Source organism: Ranitomeya imitator, chromosome 2, assembly GCF_032444005.1.
Source record: "Ranitomeya imitator isolate aRanImi1 chromosome 2, aRanImi1.pri, whole genome shotgun sequence".
Classification (NCBI taxonomy): Eukaryota; Metazoa; Chordata; class Amphibia; order Anura; family Dendrobatidae; genus Ranitomeya; species Ranitomeya imitator.
Window position 1 is genome coordinate 612,320,760 of NC_091283.1, and position 19,412 is coordinate 612,340,171.

A 19,412-nucleotide genomic window follows, 5' to 3' on the forward strand; every position below is an offset into this window, starting at 1 on the left:
TAGCAACAGCAAATGGGGCAAGTGTCTCTATGGAGCATCTTATGGGGCCATAATTATCGTTTGTGCAGCATTATATGAGGCAAGTGTCTGTATGGAGCATCTTATGGGGCCATAATTAACGTTTGTGCAGCATTATCTGAGGCAAGTGTCTGTATGGAGCATCTTATGGGGCCATAATTAACGTTTGTGCAGCATTATATGGGGCAAGTGTCTATATGGAGCATCTTATGGGGCCATAATTAACGTTTGTGCAGCATTGTATGGGGAAAATATCTTTATGGAACATCTTATGGGGCCATAATCAACGTTTGTGCAGCATTATATGGGGAAAATATCTTTATGGAACATCTTATAGGGCGATAATCAACGTTTGTGCAGCACTATATGGGGCAAATGTGTCTATGGAGCATCTTATGGGGCCATTATTAACCTTTATGCAGGATTATATGGGGCATATTTTACTATGGAGCATCTTATGGAGCCCATCATAAACTTTATGGAGCATTATATGGGGCTCTTGATTCAATATGGATATTCAAAAACACTTAACCTACTGATGTCTCAATTAATTTAACTTTTATTGGTATCTATTTTTACTTTTGACATTTACCGGTAGCTGCTGCATTTCCCACCCTAGGCTTATACTCGAGTCATTAAGTTTTCCCAGTTTTTTGTGGCAAAATTAGGGGGGGTAGGCTTATACTCGGGTCGGCTTATACTCGAGTATATACGGTACTCATATGGCTAGAAGAAGTGCGCTAAAGCCTGATGATATTCTTGCTATTTTGCATTCTATACATTCTTTATACTTTCTATAAATTAAAGTTACAACAATACCAGGAGCAAGAAGCTCTAAAAATAAACGAAAACAAGCCAGGAGTCAAAATGACTCCAGTCAGTAGTTGTAGGGGGGTCACCAGTCCGGTAGTGCTAGTGTTAAATAGAAAAGATTTTTTTTTTTAAGTAACTAGATCACCTGTTTGATATAATTTCTCTCATTAGGAAGCGGCTTGAAGAAGCTCCTCTACTGACTAAAGCTTTGAGGGAGGCACAGCAAAGGGAGAAACTGGAACGTTACCCAAAGGTAGGATCTTGAAGCCTGTATAGTTTTAGATTGATTCATCCATAGTCCTTATCTACAACCTCTAATTTGTCTGTACTTAGGGCATTACAAATATGGATTAGACAAGTATCAATCATCAGTGACAACTGATCTCTTCTGGCCCTTTACACAAGTCGATAATCAGCAAATGTTTGTTCATAGGAATGCATGATCCCTATTATTTGCCAGTGTAAATATGCTTACAACTACACGATGAATTAGCAAAGCACTCAGTCATTAGATGATCAGAAGTCCAGCACATTCATAAAATACCAATTTTCTTGTAGATCAATGCATTAAAATGTAATACACAGAGCCTTTGATTGATATGAGACGTGTTTTGAACTACACAAGTTGTTTGTCACAGCAATAAAAAAAAGTTTTTGGCTTTTAGGGATGTGCTGGACTTTTCATCCTGTACGTCTCTGACATTTGGATAGTTGATCCCCAAAACAACTGCTTGTGCGCTACCAAACAGGGTGCATGCAGTCATGCATTTCACAGATGCTGGTTGATTCCAGAAACAGTGCTGCTCAGGTTTATGGGCGGAATCCAGTGATGCAGCTCAGCCCCATATGGACATTCTCAGACTCCCCTATAATTGTGCTCTTACAGCTAGGCAGGACACCGAGTCACTAATGGTGGAGAAAATAAGCAGTCACTATACACACTTCATTAGATCATGTACTCTGCTGTTCTCATGACACATAGACCGTTCTAAAATAAATAAGAAAAAAGTCGTAAAGTCCTGCTGCCAGTCGTTTTCTGGACCTCACGTACCCTGTATTGGCATTTGATGGTCTCATTCTGTTGATTTGTATGGTCTGTGTCTTCTCGACGGTGAGGTTGTGGTTTAGTTGTTTCCCCTTCATAACTCCAGATCTTCTGTTTACCAGGAAGGTGACAGTGCCATGACTGTGTCATGTTGGAAGTCATCAAACTGTCAATGATTTACACAGCATAGGCTACATTTTTTTTTATCCTGTTGGGCATCGTTTATTCTCTAGCATCCATGCCAGTGTAAAATAGGAGAAAATTAAAAGATCTGGATCATTGCAAAGGGATTTACCGTCCTCCTCTCTCCATACCTGGCACCGTTTGCAGCCAAGTCGTTGAATGGAACCAAAAACAGCTTTATACGGCTATCTTCTAGGGCATTTCATACACCCAATGCTGTGTCAGTCTGGTTTTATAGCATTCGACTGTCGCAACCAATATAATGTGATATACAGATGTTTCCTCTATAACATTTTGGGAATTAACCCTGTGGATATTTTAAGTAGAATTTTAGTAGTTAGTAAGGGGTTGTTCGCATTTGTTTTTTACATTGCTTTCATCAAGTAACGCTCCCAAAGTAGACTTTAGATAGAGAAAATCAAAAAGGATATGTTCAGAGCATAGACATGCTTGCAGGTCCAGTTGTAATAATACTTCTACTGATTATAAGTATTTGCTTGCTGATGCTGTCCTTTTTTACTGGTCTGATTTTGTAAAGTCACTGTACTGTTAAGGCCTCTTTCACACTTCCGTCGTTTGGCATCCGTCGCAATCCGTTGTTTTGGGCAAAAAAAAGGATCCTGCAAATGTGCTCGCAGGATGCATTTTTTGCCCATAGACTAGTATTAGCAACGGATGCCACACGTCGCATCCGTCGTGTTTTGGCAGACCGTCATCACAAAAAAAACATTCAATTCAAGTGAACTTTTTTTGTCCGTTGCGTCTGCCATTTTCTACCGCGCATGCGCAGCCGAAACTCCGCCCCCTCCCCGGACTTCAGAATAGGAAGCGGATGCATCGAAAAACTGCACCCACTGCCCACGTCATGCAGAAATTTCACAACGTGCGTCGGTACGTCGGTCCGACGCATAGCGACGGATCCATACCGACGCAAGTGTGAAAGTAGCCTAACAGGTTTTCATACATCGTGATAAGAATGTTTTCAACTTCTTACTTCATTGTTTCATTCCTGCGTCCATTTTTCATCATTTTAAAGAGATCTGATTGCAGTCAGTGAATAAAACATAATTGTTTAAATTATTTTTCTGAATCTTGTCCGGCTCCTACAGTCGTGCTTAAAGAGGACATGTCACTCGCTTAAACAAACGCTTGCTCTTATTCACACTGCTTTCCTGAGTAAGTAGTTTTTTTTTTTTTTTTACAGTCCGCCACACCGTTCCAGCCAATAAACTCTCTTTATTTAGTGCTAATTTTAATGGTCTATTCTAAGGGGGCGTCGCTCCCAAGGTAATAATTTACCCTAAATCCTAAATAGAAGTCAAATTCCATAGGAATCAATTTGGAATAATTCTAGAATAATGGGATACTATTGGTTTCACTTTTTTTATAAAGTTGGATAATCTTTACTGTATCATAGTAAACATAATAAAACATAAGAATACAAAGAGTACGTTTTCAGGAAGGAGAAGAAGAGAGGAGCCTGGTGACTTCTTCTTCTGTGATGGGATCAAATGCGGAGAGTGAGCCAGGGGAGATGCAGGGAGGGATGGGAGTCACTGAACTTTGTGTCTGGGAGCGGATTTCCTGATGGATATTGTCTATTTTCTCTATAAAGTGGGAGGCCAGGTCATCAGCACAAATGTCTGTGATAGGGGCTTGAGCTTGTGGCCTGAGGAGGGAGTGAGAGGTGTCAAAAAGTTTATGGGGGTTGTTGGATAGTGAGGAGATCAAAGTGATGAAGTAGGTCTGTTTGGCAATGTGAAGGGCAGAGTTATAGGTTTTTAACATAAATTTGAAGTGTATGAAGTCTTCCGGTGTGCGTGTTTTCCTCCATAAGCGTTCAGCACTCCTAGAACATCGCTGGAGAAATCGGGTTTGCGATGTGAGCCAGGGCTGTTTTACTCTGTGTTTGGAGGTTCTGAGGGTGAGGAGAGCTACTTGGTCTAGGGTGCTTCTAAGAGTGTCATTGAAGTGATGTACAGCCAGGTCAGGACAGGAAAAAGAAGAGCCACGTAGCCACGTAGTATATAGCACAGGCACGTAGTATATAGCACAGCGATGTATATAGAAGCCACGTAGTATATAGCACAGCCACGTAATATATAGCAGCCACGTAGTACAGTGCCTACAAGTAGTATGAAACCCCTCTGCAGATTTAGCAGGTTTAATAAGATGCAAATAAGTTAGAGCCTTCAAACTTCAAATAAGAGCAGGATTTTTTAACAGATGCATAAATCTTACAAACCAAAAAGTTTTGTTGCTCAGTTAAATTTTTATAATTTTTAAACATAAAAGTGTGGGTCAATTATTATTCAACCCCTAGGTTTAATATTTTGTGGAATAACCTTTGTTTGCAATTACAGCTAATAATCGTCTTTTATACGACCTGATCAGGCCGGCACAGGTCTCTGGAGTTATCTTGGCCCACTCTTCCATGCAGATCTTCTCCAAGTTATCTAGGTTCTTTGGGTGTCTCATGTGGACTTTAATCTTGAGCTCCTTCCACAAGTTTTCAATTGGGTTAAGGTCAGGAGACTGACTAGGCCACTGCAACACCTTGATTTTTTGCCTCTTGAACCAGGCCTTGGTTTTCTAGGCTGTTGTTGTCTTGTTGGAAGATGAAATGACGACCCATCTTAAGATCCTTGATGGAGGAGCGGAGGTTCTTGGCCAAAATCTCCAGGTAGGCCGTGCTATCCATCTTCCCATGGATGCGGACCAGATGGCCAGGCCCCTTGGCTGAGAAACAGCCCCACAGCATGATGCTGCCACCACCATGCTTGACTGTAGGGATGGTATTCTTGGGGTCGTATGCAGTGCCATCCAGTCTCCAAACGTCACGTGTGTGGTTGGCACCAAAGATCTCGATCTTGGTCTCATCAGACCAGAGAACCTTGAACCAGTCAGTCTCAGAGTCCTCCAAGTGATCATGAGCAAACTGTAGACGAGCCTTGACGTGTCGCTTTGAAGGTAAAGGTACCTTACGGGCTCGTCTGGAACGGAGACCATTGCGGTGGAGTACGTTACTTATGGTATTGACTGAAACCAATGTCCCCACTGCCATGAGATCTTCCCGGAGCTCCTTCCTTGTTGTCCTTGGGTTAGCCTTGACTCTTCGGACAAGCTTGGCCTCGGCACGGGAGGAAACTTTCAAAGGCTGTCCAGGCCGTGGAAGGCTAACAGTAGTTCCATAAGCCTTCCACTTCCGGATGATGCTCCCAACAGTGGAGACAGGTAGGCCCAACTCCTTGGAAAGGGTTTTGTACCCCTTGCCAGCCTTGTGACCCTCCACGATCTTGTCTCTGATGGCCTTGGAATGCTCCTTTGTCTTTCCCATGTTGACCATGTATGAGTGCTGTTCACAAGTTTGGGGAGGGTCTTAAATAGTCAGAAAAGGCTGGAAAAAGAGATAATTAATCCAAACATGTGAAGCTCATTGTTCTTTGTGCCTGAACTACTTCTTAATACTTTAGGGGAACCAAACAGAATTCTGGTGGGTTGAGGGGCTGAATAATAAATTACCCTCTGAAAAGACTTTTCACAATTTAAAAAAAAATAAACAAAGAAATAACATTCTTTTTTGCTGCAGTGCATTTCACACTTCCAGGCTGATCTACAGTCCAAATGTCACAATGCCAAGTTAATTCCAAATGTGTAAACCTGCTAAATCTGCAGGGGGTTGAATACTACTTGTAGGCACTGTATATACACAACCCACGTAGTATATAGCACAGGGACCTAATATATAGCAGCCACGTAGTATATAGCAGTCAGGTAGTATATAGCAGCCACGTAATATATAGCAGCCACGTATATAGCACAGCGATGTAGTATATAGCAGCCACGCCACAAAGTATATAACATAGCCCACGTACTATATAGCACAGCCACGTAATATATAGCAGCCTCGTAGTATATAACACAGACTGCCACGTAGTGTATAGCACAGCCACGTAGTATATAGCAGTCATGTAATATATAGCAGCCACGTAGTATATAGCACAGCCCACGTAGTATATAACACAGCCCACGTATTATATAGCAGTGTGGGCACCATATCCCTGTAAAAAAAAAAAAAAGAATTAAAATGAAAAATAGTTATATACTCGCCTTCCGTCGCCTTCGCAGCTTTCCCGCTCCTCGCGATGCAGCCGGCAGCTTCCGTTCCCAGTGATGCATTGCGAAATTACCCAGATGACTTATCGGTCTCTGGGCACGGAACCTGCAGAGAGCATCGGGAGGAGCGGGAAAGCTGCGGAGGCGACGGAAGGTGAGAATAGCATGATTTTTTATTTTTTTAATTATTTTTAACATTATATCTTTTTACTATTGATGCTGCCTATGCAGCATCAATAGCAAAAAGTTGGTCCGGGATGGGGCGACACACTGGTGCTGACTGGAAGGGAGTAGAGAGGGGGCACTGACTGGCCGGAAGTAGGGAGGGGCCAATTTGCGGCCGATATGACCAATCAGTGACGCTGGATTTCTGTTACAGTCAGACAAACAGACAGACAGACGGAAATACCCCTTAGACGATTATGTAGATAGATTATATCACAAGGTGATAATGCAGAGCAGACTAGACACGACCCCAGAGTCTTGTGACCACTATCCTCTTGTAAAGACCAAAAAATTCAGCGGTAAATAAAAAGAACCATATCTCTGCAACCGTATGGCAGATTTTGAAAAAGAAAAGACTCAACTCCAGGAAGTAGTGGGAATAAAATAACGGCAAGAATTTGTCTCTTTTGATGTGCATATTAACCCCTTCATGACTTATGACGTATAGGTACGTCATAGGCAGGTCTGTGGAGTCGGTAAGCCAAACCTCCGACTCCAACTCCGACTCCTCAATTCCCATAACACCGACTCTGACTCCAACTGTAGTTGTACTGACTGTAGTAAAATGGTAACATCAGGCTTTTAATCATTATTATGATACAATAATCAAGCCATTTAGATAGAAAATAAAATATATTTACTGGAATACAACTTTAGAACAAATTTTTTTTTTGCATATTTACAATGTATTATTCACTTTGCAGTAAGTGGGGAAAAAAACAGTTTTCAACAAAAATAAGTAATGAATAGCATTTGTGCAGTCTATGAATTTGTTCTGAGAAATAGTATCGCCTCCATCAGATGCTCCTTCATAGATGACCTCAAATCTGACCTAATTATTTTAAGGCTAGAGAACAACATCTCTACACTAACTTGCTTTGGTGTCAAAGCAGTAACCACATGGGCAACATCTCTAACAATTTCAGGGTATAAAGGAATTGCCTCGTGCACAGTCAGTTTTGATGAAAGATTGAACTCTTATACGGTACTTCTTTGAGAGCAAGTGAAAAATTTTGCTGAAATATGGTCAATCTGTTTTCTATGGGAGTGACATCTTTTTCCCTGTAGTAACCCTTTGCCTGCTCCATGTCGTCCAAATACTTGTCAAAATCAAACTCCTCATCTGTTGAGGATGAAGGAACGGCGGCAGCAGCAGCACTGGCAGGACCCGAGTCCTCTTGCTCTTGGCCGTTCTTTAGCATACTCATCCTAACTGCTACCTCAGTCAGAGCTTCTTTTCCTTTAGTAAGCTGTTGGTCATTCAGCAATATACGATGACTCGGGTTCACATAAACAGCTGCCAGAAGAATTTTATTTTCTAATATCAGTGTCTCTCTCCGTTTCATTGAAGCAGCAATGCCATCTGCGATTAAACCTCCTCTTTGGGACAGGCAAAACAAAAAGTGCTAGAAGTTAAATCTTCAGCTTGTAACTTTTTAGTCACTGTAAACCGGTGATGAAGCAATTCCTTCAATTCAGTCACCTGTGTCCATTGACCTTCATGTAGTGTTACCTGAGGGTTGGCCATATCTACAAGGAAGGGTTTCAGCTCAAGCAATCGCTCAATCATTAAATACAGTTAGGTCCATATATATTTGGACAGAGACAACATTTTTCTAATTTTGGTTATAGACATTACTACAATGAATTTTAAACAAAACAATTCAGATGCAGTTGAAGTTCAGACTTTCAGCTTTCATTTGAGGGTATCCACATTAAAATTGGATGAAGGGTTTAGGAGTTTCAGCTCCTTAACATGTACCACCCTGTTTTTAAAGGGACCAAAAGTAATTGGACAAATTCAATAATTAAATAAAATGTTCATTTTTAGTACTTGGTTGAAAACCCTTTGTTGGCAATGACTGCCTGAAGTCTTGAACTCATGGACATCACCAGACTCTGTTTCCTCCTTTTTGATGCTCTGCCAGGCCTTCACTGCAGTGGTTTTCAGTTGCTGTTTTTGTGGGCCTTTCTGTCTGAAGTTTAGTCTTTAACAAGTGAAATGCATGTGGAGCGTCCCCAGACACAGGGCCACGAATTCTCGGTACCGGGCCTCTCTGGTTCGGTTCTGAGGCTGTCACGGTGGCTAGACCCGGTCCGCGACCCTGCTAAGGGGCGTCCAATAAAGGTGGTACAGTCTATCAGGGATTCGTGACGCCACCTGTGGTGTTCGGTCAGGGTGACCGACGCTGCTGTGGGGTCCGCTGGGGTGATGGAATGGCAGCTGGATGGTATACCTTCCCAGAGGTGAAGTATGTCCCCAGGGCTTCCCAGTAAGGTGGATGGTGATGGTGTGAGGTGCAGTCAATAACGAGGACACAAGGTTGCAGTCTCTTTACCTCTTTACTGGTGACTTCAGGATCCTCAATCCAGAGCACGCTTAACAGGGCTATCTGAGACCGGCCGGTCTGATGGGCACATGCAGAGTTCCCTTTGCAGGTGGAAATCAGTGCCTACCACTAGCGCCTGTGTGTTGTAGTGCTACCCTGCTGAGCATTCGGAATAGTCCTCACAACTGCTGTTCTCGTTCGTTCTTTCTAATCCTCTCTCGCTTGTTCCAGATGTTACTAGTTTCTCGTCCCCCAGGTATGTTATGGCTAGGACGCACCCGTATGACGGGAAGGCTCGGAGCTCTTCCGGGACCCCTCTCCACGCGTTGCCCCCTATGTCTTCGTAGGAAATTTAAGGTAGACAGCCAACCTATAATTAACTGTCCTGCGGAGTTCGAAGTAAGGCCTAGAGTCAGTTACTCCCGCGGTGTTCCGGCCACCGGCTACGCGCCTCAGTAGGATGTTGCCTCGGTCTCACGGCACGACTCCTACTGGTTCTCCTTTGTGCTTGATCTCGTTTCTCTCTGTTCCACAATATCCTTCCCTTCGTGTCTCTCTCTTAGGATACCGCCGCGGGGTGTGCAGGCGCGGTTCCGTATCGTTCTGCTCTGTTTGCTAGGCACCTGCCAGGTTCCCACGCCTGACAGGGACACCCCTGTGTCTTCTCCCTGCAATACCCCCTGCAACGGGATGTTGCCTGAATCCAACCCAGTCAGCTTCTGACTAACTTCCTATCCAACCCCCAGTTTTACCAGTGTGAGGAGTAGCCCAATAAATAAAGCCTTTTTCTCCCCCTAGTGGCCGGAGTGTGAAGTGTAATGTGTGCTGGTGATACCTGGCCAGTAGAATTCCTTCAGTGCCATCAGACGTACCATCACTCCCCTTAGTGGCAGAGTGTCATACTGCAACGACCAGATCTCTGGGGCGCTGCACTTGCTCAATTGGGTTGGGATCAGGCAGGGTGGATTTGATTTAAATCTAACTGATTTAAATCACGATTTAAATCACGATTTAAATCACTAGTCAGTAAGGCTTGATTTAAATCAGTGATTTAAATCAAAGTTTCTACCTAACTGAATTTGACTCCGCAGAGGTCCCAGCCTCTTCTTCACGGCAAAAATGTTACAACATGAACAGAGTTGAGAAAAAGACCTTAATCCTATTGTTTTACAAACCTATGAATACAGAATCAACCCCTTCAGTGCCAAGTCCAAGAAGTTAGACAATATGTTTCTGATTGTTTGGAGTGGAATAGATCTGCACAACACAAGAAGAATGTGAATCTAAGTGTGAGGAGGAGGAAGGGCAAGCAGACAAGAAAATGAAAGTGAAACTTTGAGCACAATACTGCAGCATAGCCACAGACAGACAAGTCTGGATCTGTTTGTGTGTACTATCTGAGGTTTATTACATTCTTTCCTTATAATGGCAGCAGGCCGTAAAAGAGACCCAGTTTGGGAATATTTTAATGAAGCTCCTTCGCCTATCGGTAAGTGCGGTGATGAAGATGACTCATCTTCCTCACCGCACTTCTCATGATGTTGCCTCATTCACGCCACCAGGCCTTGCATCTCTTTGTTGCATCGTTTGCATTTTGCACGCACGCATGCCTGCCTTACCGATAGGCGAAGGAGCAGCTTCATTAAAATATTCCCAAACTGGGTCTCTTTTACGGCCTGCTGCCATTATAAGGAAAGAATATAATAAACCTCAGATCGTACACACAAACAGATCCAGACTTGTCTGTCTGTGGCTATGCTGCAGTATTGTGCTCAAAGTTTCACTTTCATTTTCTTGTCTGCTTGCCCTTCCTCCTCCTCACACTTAGATTCACATTCTTCTTGTGTTGTGCAGATCTATTCCACTCCAAACAATCAGAAACATATTGTCTAACTTCTTGGACTTGGCACTGAAGGGGTTGATTCTGTATTCATAGGTTTGTAGAACAATAGGATTAAGGTCTTTTTCTCAACTCTGTTCATGTTGTAACATTTTTGCCGTGAAGAAGAGGCTGGGACCTCTGCGGAGTCAAATTCAGTTTTGAGAACTGCGTAAGTAAAGCGAGCGTCTGTGTTAATATAGGAGAGAAACTGCCCACTAATCCTACAGAAACCTCTGGAAGAGTATGGCATTGTGAATGTTACACATATACAGCCTTTATTCTACTGAGTTAAACCACTCAGCTTTATCTCTTGATGGAAGAACCTTTGGACAGTAAAATATTTTCCTCAAAAAGCAGTTTATTGAAAAAAATCCGATTTAAATAAAAAAAATTCGATTTAAATAAAAAAAGATCCGCTTTAAATAAAAAAAAATCCGATTTTTTTTTTTTTTTTTTTAAACATTGATTTTTATCCACTTTGGGATCAGGTGATGACTGACTTGGCCATTCAAGAATATTCCACTTATTTGCTTTAATAAACTCCTGGGTTGCTTTGGCTTTATGTTTCGGCTCATTGTCCATCTGCAGTAAACGACGACCAATCAGTTTGGCTGCATTTGAGCACACAGTATGGCTCTGAATACCTCAGAATTCATTTGGTTGCTTCTGTCCTGTGTCACATCATCAATAAACACTAGTGACCCCGTGCCACTGGCATCCATGCATGCCCAAACCATCACACTGCCTCCACCGTGTTTTACAGATGGTGTGGTATGCTTTGGATCATGGGCTGTACCACGCCTTCGCCATACTTTTCTTTTTCCATCATTCTGGTAGAGGTTGATCTTGGTTTCATCTGTCCAAAGAATGTTCTTCCAGAACTGTTTTGGCTTTTTTAGATGTTTTTTAGCAAAGTCCAGTCTAGCCTTTTTATTCTTGATGTTTATGAGTGGCTTGCACTGTGCAGTGAACCCTCTGTATTTACTTTCATGCAGTCTTCTATTTATGGTAGATGTGGATATTGATACGCCTACCTCCTGGAGAGTGTTGTTCACTTGGTTGGCTGTTGTGAAGGGGTTTCTCTTCACCATGGAGATTATTCTACGATCATCCGCCACTATTGTCTTCCGTGGGCACCCAGGTCTTTTTGCATTGATGAGTTCACCAGTGCTTTCTTTCTCGGGATGTACCAAACTGTAGATTTTGCCACTCCTAATATTGTAGCAATTTCTCGGATGGGTTTTTTCTGTTTTCGCAGCTTAAGGATGGCTTGTTTCACCTGCATGGAGAGCTCATTTGACCGCATGTTTACTTCACAGCAAAACCTTCCAAATGCAAGCACCACACCTCCAATCAACTCCAGGCCTTTTATCTGCTTAATTGAGAATGACATAACGAAGGGATTGCCCACACCTGTCCATGACATAGCCTTAGAGTCAATTGTCCAATTACTTTTGGTCCCTTTAATAACAGGGTGGCACATGATAAGGAGCTGAAACTCCTAAACCCTTCATCCAATTTTAATGTTGATACCCTCAAATGAAAGCTGAAAGTCTGAACTTCAACTGCATCTGAATTGTTTTGTTTAAAATTCATTGTGGTAATGTCTATAACCAAAATTAGAAAAATGTTGTCTCTGTCCAAATATGTATGGACCTAACTGTAGGTGCTGCCCCACCTAGTGGCTTGATCCACAATTGCCCTTTTTCCAGCACATCTCTTCAGGATGGAATCAATTTTAGCAGTTCTGGCAGCAATAGCCAATTTCCTCATTTTGCTAGTCAAAGTTCCAGCATGTCCCTCTTGCAGACTATCTCTTACTGCCAGCTGCACCGTGTGCACAACACAGCGCATGTGATGTATAGGAAAGAGGTGTGAAGCAGCTTCAACAAGATTATCTAATTGTAAAGAAATATTTTGCTGTTCTTCTGTAATATGTCTGTTCCTCCGTTATGGGAACAGGACTGTGGAATTCCATCTCCAACATACTGATTGTGAAATGTTCTAGCTGCTGTTCACCTTCATTATTCTCATTCATCAGTTTAATTATACTTATCATGTTTGAAGGATTATCAGTTACAATAGCAAGAACCTGTTCTTTTTGGAGTTCATAATCTTGCAGAAGTATTTCCACTAAGGTCTGGAGAAACTGGCTGCTGTGATGAGCTTTAGTATCTTTTACTGCCAGTGTCTTAGTAACAATTTTTTTGTTGTCACAAACATATCGAACGTTGATAGCAAAATAGTTCACTCTGTGACGTGTGCAGGCATCCATTTTAAGAAATACATAGTGTCTCTTGAGAGTGTCTTTCAATGTCAAGGCTTGTATCAGGGTACAGCTCACTAAATGCTTCACATCATATTTCTTCACAGTCTATGAAGAGGGAGGGAGCATGTTTGTGCTGAATCACATTCCAGAACACACAAAAACACATACACAAATATGTATGTCCTCATCGATCCTGTTACTGTATTTCCGAATTTGAGATGTTAGAAAACATTTTTTCCCCCTTATATTCTATGTATAGTGTATATGTCATCAGAGCAGCTACCGTAATTTCTCCAAACATGAGCTAAGAGGAAAAGCAAACTAAAATATCAGTCACACAGAGACAACATATCAGTATATTTATGCAGTTTATTGAAAGTTTAGATATGCTTTAGGAAGTACTTACCTTCTTTAATCCTACTTTCCTGTTCACTATAGAAATTCTGAGATGAATGTAGGCTTTCCTTCCCTGTGTGTTTATTTTTTTCCCCTTATCTGTAGAGGAGGAGCTTCACTACTTATCATGAACATAAACTGCAGCACAGATTCATCTCAGCTAAAAGTCTAGACCTTAGATCAGGAATAGGACAGACATTTATAGGACATTTCATAACTTTCCCAAATTATGAAAAAAATATTCCCCACAAACTGCATTGAACTATTGTACCCAATTTATTATATATTTTAGGAGTCGGTCCATTTTATACCGACTCCACTAAAATGGGCTCCGTCTACATGACTCCGACTCCACAGCCCTGGTCATAGGTCATGTTCCAGCATTTGATGCGGGCTCTGGCTGTGAGCCCGCATGTTTTCAGGCACATGATGTCTGATCTGATCAGTAAACACATGCGGATTTAGCTGCATTCAATAGAAGGCAGCGCTTTGGAGGCATGCTCTGTTAGTTCAAGACCGTAGGGACGTACCTTAACAGCAGCGGGTGGAATCGCGATCCACCCGTGGCTGTTAACATCTTAAATGCCTCTGTCAATCTCTGACAATGGCATTTTACTTGCGCAAACTGGATGCATTTCACTACCTCTGCCCATTGGCACCTGTCACATGATCGTAAGTTGCCGATGGGTTGGCATGACAACCCGGAGTCTGCATGTGTAGCACAAGCGATCAGATCGCAGCTTCAAGTCTCCTAAGGAGGCTATTGAAGCAAATGAAAAGTGAAAAACAAAAAGTTCAAGTCACTCGTCTTTTGCACCATTCAAAATAAAACTATAATAAAAAAATACACATACTTGATATCGCCGCGTTCAGAAATGCCTGATCTATCAAAATATAAAAAGAATGAATGAATCCGATCGATTAAATGTTGTAGCGAGAAAAAAAAATCAAAACTCCAGAATTACGGATTCTTGGTCGCTGCAGCATTGCAATGAAATGCAATAACAGACGGTCATAGCATCGTATCTACCCCAACATGCTGTCAATGAAAACGTCAGCTCCTGAAAAATGGCGGTGTTATGGGTCTTGGAAAATGGCGCCTTTTTTTTTTTTTTAATAAACTTTGGATTTTGTTTTCACCACTTACATAAAAAATAAAAATATACATGTTTTGATATCTATGAACTTAACTTGTAATGACCTGGAGAATCATAATGGTAGCTCATTATTAGCATTTAGTGAACATGGTAAAAAAAACAAAATAAAAACAATTGCGGAGTTGCACTTTTTTTTTGCAGTTTCACGACATTTGCAATTTTTTTTCCAGTTTTCCCATACACTATATGGTAAAATCAATGGGAAAAGTGTATAGAGCGGCACTTCCACAGGTGAAATAAAAGCACTATTTTATTTCTTTAAACTGTAAAACACGACTTACAAAGATAAAAAAAACTGACGCGTTTCTGGTGTCCCAGACGCCCTTAATCATAGTTAAAATCAATGGTGTCCTTCACAATTACAATACATCTTTAAAAAACAAGCCTTCACTTGGCAATATTGACAGAAAAATAAAAAGTTATGGCTTTGGGAAGAAGGAGAGCAAAAAAAAAAGGAAAATCCCATGATCATGAAGGGGTTAAAGGGATTTTCCCATTTCATCTCACCAAGGAGAAATAAACTTCTAAAAGGTTCAGATAGCTTGAGGTGGAGCTATGGCAAAAGCCGAGACCTGCTTAGCCATTTCAATAACTCTGTAGAGGTTTTCCTTAGACCCTTAAGATAATGCACTTTAACCCCCTCCCGACCTGTGACGCCATGTAGGCGTCATGAAAGTCGGTGACAATCCGACCTGTGGCGTCATTGTAGGATCGCGTTCCTGCAGGTTGAGAGAACGGGTTAACTCAAATGTCACCCGACCTGCAGGTACAGGGGGACTTGTACTTGAGCCCATGGGGGGTGGCTTTGCCACCCCCCCCCTCTCCCCCCCCCCCGTGGCTACGATCTCTCTGATTGGCTGTTTCACTTTCAACAGCCAAACAGGGCAATTGTAATATTTTACCAATGAAACTTGGTGAAACATTACAATCCAGCCATGGCTGATGCTGCAATATCATTGGCCACAGCTGGAGACCCTCATCTGCCGCCGTCAGTCTTTCCTCCCCTCCGTCCTGTCCTCCGCTCCTCCTGAGTCCCGGTGTCTGTCCGTCTTCCCTCATGGGTGCCGCCATCTTCCAAAATGGCAGGTGTATGCGCAGTGCGCCCGCCGAATCTGCCGGCCGGCAGATTCATTTATTCCAGGTACATTTTGATCACTGTGATTGACCCTATCACAGTGATAAAATTTTTAAAAAAAATACTAAATACCCCCCTCCCCCTTTATCACCCCCATAGGTACGGAAAATAACGAAATAAAGAAAATATTTTTATTTTTCCGTTAGGGTTAGAATTAGGGTTAGGGTTGGAATTGGGGTTAAGGTTGGAATTAGGGTTAAGATTAGGGTTAGGGGTGTGATAGGGTTAGGGTTGTGGTTACACTGGTTAGGGTTAGGGTTGGGATTAGGGTTAGGGGTGTGTTGGGGTTGGGGTTAGGGTTGTGATTAGGGTTGGGATTAGGGTTAGGGGTGTGTTAGTTAGAATTGAGGAGTTTCCACAGTTTAGGCACATCAGGGACTCTCCAAGCGCGACATGGCGCCACCATTGATTCCAGCCAATCTTGCGTTCAAAAAGTCAAATGGTGCTCCCTCCCTTCTGAGCCTGACATGCGCCCAAACAGTGGTTTACCCAAACATATGGGGCATCAGCGTACTGAGGAAAAATTGCACAACAACTTTGGGTGTCTAATTTCTCCTGTTACCCTTGGGAAAATAAAAAAGTGCGGGCTAAAAAATCATTTTTTGAAGAAAAAATGTTTTTATTTTTATTTTCACAGTTCTGCGTTATAATCTTGGGGGTTGGGGGGTTCAAAATGCTCACCACACATCTAGATAAGTTCCCTGGGGGGTCTAGTTTCCAAAATGGGGTCACTTGTGGGGGAGCTCCAATGTCTAAGCACACAGGGGCTCTCCATACGCGACATGGTGTCCGCTAATGATTGGAGCTAATTTTCATTCAAAAAGTCAAATGGCGCTCCTTCCCTTCCGAGCCCTGCCGTGCACCCAAACAGTGGTTAACCCCCCACATATGGGGTTTCAGTGTACTCAGGACAAATTGGACAACAACTTATGGGGTCCACTTTCTCCTTTTACCCTTGGGAAAATAAAAAAAATTGTTGCTAAAAGATAATTTTTGTGAATAAAAATTTAAATGTTCATTTTTTCCTTCCATGTTGCTTTTGCTGCTGTGAAACACCTGAAGGGTTAATAAACTTCTTGAATGTGGTTTTGATTAGCTTGAGATGTGCAGTTTTTAGAATGGTGTCACTTTTGGGTATTTTCTGTCATATTGACCCCCCAAAGTCACTTCAGAAGTGATTTGGTCCCAAAAAAATGGTTTTGTAAATTTTGTTGTAAAAATGAGAAATTGCTGGTCAACTTTTAACCCTTATAACTTCCTTGAAAAAAAAACATTATTTCCAAAATTGTGCTGATGTAATGTAGACATGTGGAAAATGTTATTTATTAACTATTTTGTGTCACATAACTCTCTGGTTTAACAGAATAAAAATTCAAAATTTGAAAATTGCTAGATTTTCGCGAAATTTCCAATTATTTCACAAATAAATGCAAACATTATCAATCTAAATTTACCACTAAAATGAAGCCCAATATGTCACGAAAAAACATTCTCAGAATCACTAGGAACCATTGAAGCGTTCCCAAGTTATTACCTCATAAAGAGACACTGGTCAGGATTGCAAAAAATGGCCAGGTCATTAAGGTCAAAATAGGCTGGGTCATGAAGGAGTTAAGGCCTATTCTCCCAAGTAAGATGGCTGCTGGTAGAGATTAAATGAAAGATGGCCATACCAAGCTGTATTCCTTTCATGTACTAGTTGTACATATATTGCATAGTACAAGTCTGCAATGCTGCTGTGTGATTCCTATAAGTGTGTCCTAGAAGTGTGAAGATTAATTTAGAATTAAAACCAGAATTGAACCAGAAGGGAACTGAAGGTAACTGGCAAGTAACTGTAAACAATGTTTCTGTTTGTTTTTACTTTCACCCCCTATAATTCTTCACTTTCTGCAAACTCCCGTAATGCCTACTCCTAGTAAAGAGCTGTTCACCTCCTCTTCAATCCTCCCCATCCATCTCACCTCCTCGTCACAACTGTTCCTTAACATACAATCCTCTGTCTCTAAGCACAGACAGCCACCTCATGCCCTCTACTGCTCCCACCTGCTAACACTTTCTCTGCTCCTTCTCACTGCTGGTGATAGCTCTCCAAATTCTGGTCCTCCTCACCGCATCCCCACAGTCAGTTCTACCTCCCATACACGCTCTATCACAAATTTCCGTAACCTCTCTAACCTTATACCCATTCACCCAGCCCCCGCTTCCCCAGTCCCACTAACAGGAGCTCTGTGGAACGCTCGCTCTGTCTGCAACAAGCTTTCCTATATCCACGATCTTTTTGTCGCTACCAAACTTTCCTTCCTCGCAATCTCCGAAACCTGGATCACCCCTTCTGACACAGCCTCTCCTGCTGCACTTTCCTATGGTGGCTTCCACCTTTCTCACACACCCCGCCCCTGCAGCAAGCATGGCAGAGGAATTGGTTTTCTCCTGTCAGATAACTGCTCCTTCACCCCAATCCCACTGCCACCCTCTGTTACCCTTCTTTCCTTTGAGGTGCACTCTATGCCCCCACCAACCTCCAACTGGCTGTCATTTACCACCCCCTAGGGCTAGCCACCACCTTCTTTGACCACTTCACCATATGGCTACTTCATTTCCTTTCTGCGGATATCCCCACTATCATCACGGGCGACTTCAACATCCCCATTGACACTTCCCTCTCAGCTGCCACTAAACTTCTATCTCTTACTTCCTCCTTCGGCCTCACTCAATGGTCTTCTGCAGCCAGTCACAAAGATGGTTACACATTGGACCTCATCTTCACCCGCTTCTGCTCCCTATCTAACCTCTCTAACTCACCTCTTCCTCTTTCTGACCACAATCTACTCACATTCTCTTCCCTCTCCACTCCTTGTTTACAATCCCCACCCCACAAACTTGTACACCCTCGCAGAAATCTTAAACACCTTGATCTATATTCACTCTCTGAATCCCTCCTCCCTCTCACAGACATAAGTTCCCTACACAATGCGGATGACGCTGCCGCTCTATATAACACCACAATAGCTGCAGCTTTGGAATCTCTTGCCCCTCTCACACATACCAAAGCTCACAAAAACAACAGACAGCCCTGGCACACCAGCCTGACCAAAGAACTGAGGCGAGCCTCCAGGGCTGCAGAGCGCAGATGGAAAAGATCCCACTCCAACGAGCATTCAAACAGTCCCTCACTACTTTCAAGACCACACTCGCCACAGCTAAACAAACCTACTTCACACCTCTCATATCCTCCCTTTCTCACAACCCTAAACAGTTATTCAACACCTTCAACTCTCTCCTCCGTCCCCCAGCACCTCCTCCCTCCCCACTCATCTCAGCTGAAGACTTTGCCTCATTTTTCAAGCAGAAGATTGAGAACATCAGAGACAGTTTTAGTCGACAAGCCCCAGAGCCCTTCCTCCCAACTACCCAGCCCTCCACCTCCAAAACCAACTTCTCCACCATTACAGAAGATCGACTCTCCACTCTACTCTCAAGATCGCATCTCACGACCTGTGCACTTGACCCGATCCCATCCCACTTCATCCCAAACCTCGCCACAGTCTTCATCCCAACTCTAACCCATCTCTTCAACCTATCACTAACAACTGGTGTTTTCCCCTCAAGCTTTAAACATGCCTCAATCACACCTATCCTCAAAAAGCCCCCTCTTGACCCATCCTCTGTATCTAGCTATCGCCCTATATCACTTCTCCCCTATGCCTCAAAACTACTGGAACAACACGTCCATCTTGAACTGTCCTCCCTTCTATCTTTCTGCTCCCTTTTCGACCGCTTACAATCAGGCTTCCGGTCACACCACTCCACTGAAACTGCCCTAACTAAGGTCACCAATGA

At 42.7% G+C, this 19,412-nt stretch overlaps 1 protein-coding gene across 6 annotated transcripts in view; it reads left to right on the forward strand.

Annotated features, from left to right (window-relative positions):
- ASPSCR1 (ASPSCR1 tether for SLC2A4, UBX domain containing) overlaps positions 1-19,412 on the forward strand; it is a 106,524-nt gene that overhangs the window by 22,538 nt on the left and 64,574 nt on the right. For all 6 annotated transcript variants that reach the window (XM_069752463.1, XM_069752467.1, XM_069752468.1 and 3 more), the window contains one exon: positions 1,003-1,084. In XM_069752463.1, coding sequence (XP_069608564.1) covers positions 1,003-1,084 — 82 coding nt within the window. The remainder of the gene's footprint in view (positions 1-1,002; positions 1,085-19,412) is intronic.